General features: G+C 41.0%; 1 protein-coding gene across 1 annotated transcript; it reads left to right on the forward strand.

Moving 5' to 3' along the window:
* The first annotated feature begins 1,182 nt into the window (after positions 1 to 1,182).
* On the forward strand, positions 1,183 to 7,203 carry LOC104400559 (chromosome unknown open reading frame, human C17orf62). Its single transcript, XM_010017808.1, has 6 exons — positions 1,183 to 1,311; positions 2,470 to 2,511; positions 3,781 to 3,854; positions 4,885 to 4,981; positions 6,236 to 6,380; positions 6,908 to 7,203. The coding sequence occupies exons 1-6, from the start codon at positions 1,227 to 1,229 to the stop codon at positions 7,035 to 7,037; spliced, it is 573 nt and encodes a 190-aa protein (XP_010016110.1). The 5' UTR covers positions 1,183 to 1,226; the 3' UTR covers positions 7,038 to 7,203.
* Positions 7,204 to 8,888: the final 1,685 nt, after the last annotated feature.

Genomic DNA, 8,888 nt, shown 5'->3' on the forward strand with positions numbered 1-8,888 from the left:
GTCGCTGCGGGGGGGCGGGTGCGGAAGGTTCAGCCCCGTGCATCGTCCTGACTTGATGGATGCTTGTAGTGAAGCTCCTAAGGTGCGTGTTTGGGTGGCTTTTGCTAGGTCGCCGTCAATCGAGAGCTCGGAGGAAGTGTGTTAATGCTTAGTTTGGTGTTGAAGATCAGTTCAGTGTCAAACCGAATACATTCAACCGAAATTAGCATCCCCCAAGTACCTCGTTCTCCATACCTCTCTCTTCTCCATTGTAAAATTGGCCAGTAGAACTTGTGTTCACTTAAAGGTGCGTTTGTGACTTACTTTAAGTGTAACTTTTAAGAAGGTGCTTTGAACAACCTGCTCTAGTGGAAGGTGTCCCTGCCTCACTGGATGAGCTTTAAGGTCCCTTCCAACCCAAACCAGACTGGGATTCTGTGATACTTATTCCCTGAGGCACCTTCTGTGCAAGTAGCAGCCTTTGTGAGAGATGATGCTGTTGACTTGGAGGGTCCAACATTAAACCAATACCGGTAGTTGCATGATTGCGCTTTGCTGAATGAATATGGGGGTGGAGGGGAGGATGTTATATCAGAGTTTGTGTTAATGGATTTAATTGGTATGTGAATTATGTTTTAAGTAGGATGTGTTGTTTGTGAAATACTGCCAAATTTCTGCAGTGATCTTATTTGATAAGGTGTGGATGGATTTTTAGGGTGCAGGCAGGAGAAGGCTTTGTATGTGCAGGAATATTTTCCAGTATGTTGAGATCAACTTCCAGCAGTCATTTGAAAATCAAAATTTGACACTTGGCATCCGGGAGAGATGGAATGTGTCTTATGCATAAGTGGTTTTTGTCTCTTTCGGTTTCACATTTTCTCAGATGTGTTGCTAAGAGATTAAAATGAAAGTCATATGTGCTTTTTATTTAACTGAAAAGGCTTGGCTAAGTTTGTTTGAGTAAATGGAAGCAAAAAAATAAATCCCCTGGAACTTTATATCTAAACTAGCCAGTCAGTGCAGAATTGCAGAGTGTCAAGTAGTATCTAAGAACAGCAAGATGCCTGAAGGAATAAAATGTTCTTACCCTGGACATCTTTTATAGACTAGATTAAGACTTGATAAGGCCTAAAACCTGTTCGGAATGGAGTTGGAGTCAACAGAGGCTCTGAAGTGTCACTTGTCATTTTCTTCTGTCCAGTCAGGTTTCATGAGTCAGTCTGGACCGTCGGGAGTTTTTTCTGAAGATGTACATGTTGGTTGAAAACCGCACGAGTTCCTACCTTCATCTGAAGAGGTCTCCTGGCATCCGATCTTGGTCTCTCTTTGTTGGTAAGACCATAACGTACCTCAGTTTATTTCAGAGCTTGCTATAAGGGAAGGGGATCACAGAATAAATTCCTGAAAGAGCTTCTAAGAAGAGATGATTGTCTTGCAGGCATCTTTCTTTCAAGAAGAGGCATCATCGCGCTTTCAACTTTCCCTTTAGTGTAGCCACTGAATGAGTCTGAAGTGTTCTCTGTGTGGTGGTTTCACTGTGAGACTGATAGTTTTTCAGTCTGTTGTCTGCAGAACCTCAAAGGCTCATGGACAGAATTTTAAGGCAGTTCTGGAAGATCAGGAAAAGAAAGTTTGTTATATGTCATATTGCACTGTAAATGTGAAGCTTCTGAAGGGGATGCATACTCACTGAAGAACATCTAGGCTTCAGAAATGGAAAAACCTGCAGTGTAGCAATGCTGTACCTAGATCTTGTGTGTGGTTAACAGTGAACGCTAAAATAGGAAGTCAGACAGGATGTTCTGAAAGGCTGTTCTGTTTTAAAACAGTACTGAACATGCAGAAAGAAAAATGGAGTTGTACTTAGGCCACACTGAGAGAGCTGGTGGGGAAAAGGTGCCATGTTCTGCTTTCCAACAGACCAGATCCCATTGCAGTAACACTCCAGCCTTGCCATTGCTTTCAGTGATGTCATCTTGTCAAACAGTCATGGAGACAAGATCTTTGCAGGGGCAGCAGCCCTCTGGGGTGCGAGGTGCTCTGTCACTGCTTCCTCCTCACAGGGAGAAAGGAGCTGGCAGCTTCTGACACAGTTTGATCACACAAGTTTTCTCTTGGCTCCACAGAGCACACAGAGGGGAAGAATAACCGTTGTAGTGCTTGTCATTATGCTGAGTTGTACTGCGCTCAAGAGGAAGTGTGTTGTAATGGGTAGATTGAGAGTCCCTCTCACGTTCTGTTCCCAATTCTGTCACCACGTTTTTCATTCTGACCTCAGCCCCTGTGCTTTTAGTGTCTTGCAGAACAGGAGGTTTGTAATACAGAGTTCAGAGCAAAAAAACCCAATTGACTCTTTCATATAGTGATCAGTGTTGCAATCACATTTGTCCCTATTTTGAAAAGTGATGAGCTTATGAATATTCATATTTTGATCAGAGAATTTTAGATGGTTTGAATTGTTTGTCCTAATTCTCTCCCCTTTCATCCTAGGAATAGCCTCCATAGGTTTGGCTGCTGCTTATTATAGTGCAGGTAATGGCCTATAATTTCATTTTAAAGAATTGTTTCCTGGTGATCTGTTTTTCATGCTGACGACTCCTCTCTGCAGCTTCTGTCTGGCCTCAGAGGCAGTATAGGTACCTATTTCACTTTGTGGTGTGAATATTAAAATCCCATACTAATTGTTGCCTGTGTGTCACTTATCATACTTCAATGCTCTACTTCTTACTCTGCCTCCCTGTCCATTTGCAAGAGTATTTGTAATGGTGAGATATAGCACTCTGTGGCATTTCGTACTTTCAGTGTGTTTTGTAAATGGGATTAGCTGGTTCTCACAGCTCTCCTGGGAAGACATACAATGATTGTCTGCCACCATAATGAAATGATTACCTTGCCTTTGGTGGAAGTGCTCTGTTTCTCTGGAAACTGTTAAATCATCAGTAGCAGACATTATTCATACACACACCTTTAGAGAACAGACGCTACTGCTGCTTCCTGCACCCCCTGCAAGAGCAGGCTGCACTGAATGCCAGGTATCCTTCTGTCGGTGGAATCTGTCCTGCAGGCTGTCCTGTGATTCTTTTGATGCATCCTGTTCACATCAAATTTTGAAACTTAATAGTGTGTAGGAATATGCTATCAACATAATTAATGTATTATTAGTTAAAGAGCAAAGTCCAGCGAAAGCTGCTTGAGCCACCAGCCATATCAGCCTTTTTTTAAAGACATTGCAATAAAGTTTTCTGAAACAATACTGAGCACAGTTTTACTGTCTTCAGTAAAAGCCTGAGTAAGCAAATTGTTTAGGTTGCTACATGTTTTATGTCCATGTTTCCAGGACATAAAATGCAAATGTTTGTTTGCCAGAGAGGCCTGACTGCTTCCTTTTACGAATAAATATGTTTGCCTTGGTGAATTTCCATTGTCCCTTACCCTTGTCCACTGCAGCACAAATATTTGGTGTTTGACAGCAGATTGAGAGTTTTGTAGATGCCTTTGCTTTTAGAGAACAGAAAGATGTTAGTGATGTTACAGCCTTGCCAACAATACATATGCTTGTAATTCTGCATGATTTCGAGCCCAGTGTAGATGGAGTCTTTGGAAAAATATGAAGAGTTTCTGTATTTTTATCCTGGGAGAGAGCTGTAAACCAGTTTGCCTTACAACTAAAGGCACAAGTATTGCATCAGAGAAACCTTTCTTCCTTTTGTTGCCTTTAAAGGGAGCATGTTGCTCTTCAAACTGCTTCAATACCAAAGAAGGGAAAAATCACAAATTTGTTCATTTTTTTGCATTGTTCAGACAGCTTGGCCTGGAAGCTCTTCTATATGGCTGGGTGTTTCTTTGTGGCAGCACAGAATCTGGAGCAGTGGGAGGTAAGATGTTGAACTTGGGAAATATGAGGTCATGCAAGTTTAGAAGCAGTTGGCAGATGCTGATTCCAGCAGCTCTGTGCTCTTACTCTGTCCAAACAGACAAGTTGTGTTTTTGGTTTTAAGGAAACCCTTTGGGGTTGCTATACTAGAACTAGAATTAGGGCAATAATTCTTTCACTACACAAGCATGAACATGAGAAACTAAAAATAAGAGGTTTTTATAAGGGGAGACTTGCCACAAACAGTTTTGTGTCCTTTTCTTCCTCTTATATAGACGAGAGAGAAAGAATAGCGCATTTGGCTGCTAAAACATGGTTTTGTACTTACTGTTCCAGCTAATGACAGAATGACCTCTAAATGGGATAACTCTAACTTTCCAGACTACTCAGCTGTTTTCCACTGGGAAAAGACTGTTCGTGAAGCTGGTTTATCTGTTAGCTGATTTGCTGGTACCTGGACTGAGACCAGTAACCCATCATACAGGCTTGACACCTTGCTGACCTGAGTTGTCATTAGAATAAGCAACCCACAGATCCGAGACATCCTTTTTTCATTGTCTGTCAGGGATATTTTGAATCTAGTGTGAACCTGGCCCATATAGTACAACACTGGAATTTTGGTGGACTTAGTCCCTATGTTAGTGAAAGGCGTAACTGGAACTTATGTTCACTGGTTGCTTATATTATAGGCCAAACACATTCACCACAAAGCTCATGGAGAAAGAACTCCAAGTTACTGTTCAAATTTGATTCCAGGCAATGTTCTTATTACATAAGGAACATGTTAGGAGGGGCAATGAAACCAGCTTCAACTTCCTTCTTGAAGTAACACAGGAGATATGGTAAAATCTGTTAAAACCAAGAGCAAGGTTGTGGTTTTCAGTCTAATTGAGGAATGCCTCTAGAATAGCTATGTACTTTTCTGTTACCAAGATAGTTTTCCCATATAACTATTTTTGTTTTACTTTGAAGCATAGCTACTGATAGTGTTTTTAAGAGTATCTTGATTTCTTTGTTTTTGATTTTTACAGGAAGCTGTATTTGATAAGAACAAGGGAAGAGTCTGCTTAAAAACATTCAATCTTTACAAAAAAATACTGACCTTCTCCAAAGGAGGCCAAGAACAAGGTGAGAAAGCAGTATGAGGTAGCAAGTGTGATGAGCAGGCAGAAGAAATGCATACATGCCTATTCAGTAAGCTTCTCTGGAGTTTTGTACTCAACTTGGTCACATCTGTTTCCAGACCTGCTTTGTTCCTAAGCAGCAGATGTTATGATAAGCCTCTTGGGACCCAAATCCTTTTTCAGGTTAGGGTGCTGAATGCATCTTGTTAGTCATTTTAATCCAAGGCTTCTGTATTGCTTTCCATAATAGCTTAGCCATTCCTTTGGGATGTTAATGTGCAGATTTACTTTTCCCTTGGCTAGCCTGCTTTCCAGGTGGGACTGGTGGAAAAACTTAAACTTTGGATCTAGGAGTTGAGATTTCTGTAATCTAATCTGGTTTTGGTAGCAGGCAAATCTTTAGAGATCATACGCAAGCAGGCATGTTATAACCTGCAGATATAAAATGTGCATTTAAACCAGCAAATTAAGTAGGCTCATCTTAATGCAGTGTCTTATTTCTCTTGAGCTTCCTGTTGGAGTAGCAGGTGTTGAAGTCTAGTATGTGACTTGGTTGAGTCACTGTGAGACAGGAGCTCCCTTGCAAACTGAAGGAGGATCCTCTTCAGTGTCAGATTTTTTTATTCCCACTTGGTCTAAACCAACCCAACTCTCAATATGCTTAGAAAACTGGCAAGATTTGCAGTGTCCTTAAGATGAATCAGTGTTTAAACTAAGGGATGGGAGATAAGAGATGTGGAGAAAAGGGTGTTTAATGTTTCTGAACTTTTCTTTAGGGTATGTTTTTATGTTGGGGACCCGAGCATATCTCTTCCTGAGAGGTTATTTGGTAATATGTTTCAAGTACCATTAATGTAGGGATGCAGAGATCAGCAGGTGCTCTGGACAGTTAAATCTTTCAGTATTTGTTCAGTCTCAGTAAACTTAACACCTATTTACCTACTTGGTACAGAAACATGGTTAAACTGTCATTAAAGTGGGAAGCATAAGTAATAAACTAATGGCCCCCAGTTCCTGAGAGGCACTATATCTTGTTCATTAGGGCATATAGCAGCTGATACGTGCTGTAGCATCTCCAGTGTTTGCTTTGCCTGAATAGATCAGCAATTGCTTGCTCTTGCAGGACTGCCCTGCTTGTGTGGGATCAGAGCAACAGCACTCAAGAACACATAGTCCCAGTGGTGCAACTCACTAGCAGCAGTGCTGAGGATTTACTGGCATGCTGATGGACTGTTTTGTTTTTCACATGTGTTTACAGTAGTGGCTGCACTGAATGAGATCCGAGATGTGAATGTGGAAGAGGAGACGGTGCGGTATTTCGGGAAGGGTTACGTGGTTGTGCTCCGCTTTGGCACTGGATTCTCCCACCCGCTGACCCAGAGCGCAGTGTTGGGCTGCAGAAGGTGCGCTGGGGACTTTCGTTTAATGAGAATGTGTGAGGTGGGAAGTACCAGTCACATGGGTCAGTAATTGCCAGCTAATGAGACTCATTTTAGCTCCATTTTCATACTTGCTGATGTGACTTTATCACTATCTCCCATCAGGAGACTGATCGTATTTAGATCTCCAAGATCCCTTTAGGGCTGCATGTCTGCTGCAGCTACCCTCACTACCTCAGCTGTGCAGTGGCAGAGGGGATTAATTCTATTTAATTCTATTCAGTGTATTTATCAGTTAACATAGGATTTATTTTAAGCATTGATAATAGGAATCTTGCAGCAGGGACTGTGTGGAAAAGGATTGATTTGTTCTGATACGGAAGTAATGGTGTGGCTTGATATGCCTTCACAACTGGGATGACATCAGTCATGCTTTATATCATATGTTGACTGTCCCTTCAAGCAGTTACTCTCAAGAATTAGCATGCCTGTTCTTGTTTTGCCTATGCCACAGTTCCACTAACTCTTACATTGTTTCTTCTATTCCACAGTGATGTGGAAGCAATTGCCAAACTCATTACTAGTTTTCTGGAACTGGACAGAGTAGAGAGCCAACAGGATCTCTCTCAGAGCAGCGAAACAGAGGCTAGTGATGCAGATGAACCACAGGATACCTATTAATAGTCATCATGAGCTGAAGAAAGCAGAGGCTTTCAAACATCTGGAAAATATACGGATTGTTCTTCAGAAAAAAAAATCCCTCAACTTTGACCTGGGCATTTCTCTACATGTGCATTTACAATGGGAGGAATCTGTTTTGGGGTACCTCATTAGTGCTAAACTGCTTTGAGATCTGCACGCCCAGTAGTGCTGTTGTGGATTCCAAAGCAAATTGTGTTTTATGTGCTCCTTTGCCTTAGTTCCACATGGACACTGCTGGCTTTCGAACTCAAACTTGTCTAGGAGTAGTTATTTATTAATGAGTTGGTTTGAAATCATGTATTACTTTCCCACTGATGAAGTGGAGATACAGATATAAACTTCACTTAGTGCGAACATCTGCTGCAGGTACAGTACATGAAATGTAACTCATCACACAATGCTGTGAGGTTGATCTTGAAATGTTGCAAATGACTGAATGTATTGCTGACTTTGTTTTAAGCAGTTTCATATATGCAGTTAGGTGATGCAGAATAGTGGCACTAACATAATCTCTACTACTGACTTGCTGTTAGATACCAGTGGAAATTAAAGTCTGAGTGACTGTCTTGGAACTGGAAACATCAGGTTCATCACCTTGTTACGTTCTCTCTTCTCCTGCACTTGCCAAGGAGCTGTAAATAGTAAACAAAAAATGATGTTTCAACATCTTTGGGATGTTGTAGCTTAATTGTGTTTACTTTTCTTCAGGACATAGTCTAGCCCAAGGCAGAATAACCTTTTTCTAAACTTCAACATTTACTAATTTAACTGTGTATTTAGAAAGGAAGAACACAACTGTTACTTGAGGGAGGGAAGAGACTGATGTGAAACATGGTCTAGTTTTGTTTAGTATTTCCCCACTTGAAATGATACCAATATTTTTTTTAAGATAGCTGGGATAGATCCAATGTTTGTCTTGCACCTGTGTTTTGCTCCAGGTGTGTAGTGTCCTCTGTTCTGACCAATGGTTTCACAAGTACTTAAAATATGAGTCTTCCAAGGTATTTTTTGAAGTTAAAGCTACCTCTGTTAGTCCATGTATTCTGTCTAGAACTAAACCTTCACCATGCCTATATCAGCATGTCAGTACAAGAAAAAAGGAACCTTCTGCAAAGAGCTACAGGTTCCTTCAGCATGCTAAAACTGCTGGTGTTAAAGTTCACCAGGTTTTATTTGGGAATTGTGGGGTCTTAAGACCTGAATTAGAAAATATTTACATGGTTACTTCTAGGAGATCTGAACGGGGTACAAGGTCTGCCTTCATGTTTGGCCAGAGCAAATGTCTTCTGGCAGCAGTTTCTTCAGGACTTAAAAGAACCTGAGTTCTTGTTCCTAAGCACTCTACCTCTGTGGAAGAGAGCTATGAAAAGTTTTCAGCAGAAGCTATGTCCTGTTCTGTTTCAGCTGTATCTGAAACCAAGGATGTGCTTATCTGACCAAAGAACAAGTGGTACCAAGATTTCATGTCCAGGTACTTAGAGCTAGTATATCAGCTGTGAGACAAAGATGCTTTCACTGCTAGTTTGAATGGGTAGTAAAAGGGAAGCAGGAATTCTTCATTTAAATCCACTGTGATATATACCCTAAGTGTGTGTGTGTGTGTGTGTGTGTATATATAGATACACACATTCTTGTATATCTATATATACACATTCTTGTTTTAGAGAGGAGAATCAGGTTGGAAATACGGAGAACTTTTAAACCACAGTGCAGAATGAGCATGTTGGATTTTCCAAGGACCTTCAGTAAAAAATAGCAAAGAAAATGGAGTATTTAGTGGCATAATGTAAGCAAAAGGGCTCAACCTGCAGACAACCACTGCTTCGAGCA

This window comes from Nestor notabilis, unplaced genomic scaffold (assembly GCF_000696875.1).
Source record: "Nestor notabilis isolate BGI_N333 unplaced genomic scaffold, ASM69687v1 scaffold33140, whole genome shotgun sequence".
In the NCBI taxonomy this organism is placed as follows: domain Eukaryota; kingdom Metazoa; phylum Chordata; class Aves; order Psittaciformes; family Psittacidae; genus Nestor; species Nestor notabilis.

Excerpts from the sequence above, each read along its gene's own strand:
- LOC104400559 (XM_010017808.1), top strand. The coding sequence starts at position 1,227 with ATGTACATGTTGGTTGAAAACCGCACGAGTTCCTACCTTCATCTGAAG. Across the intron at positions 3,855-4,884 it reads AGAATCTGGAGCAGTGGGAG|GAAGCTGTATTTGATAAGAA; the intron begins GTAAGATGTTGA and ends TGATTTTTACAG. Across the intron at positions 4,982-6,235 it reads CAAAGGAGGCCAAGAACAAG|TAGTGGCTGCACTGAATGAG; the intron begins GTGAGAAAGCAG and ends ATGTGTTTACAG.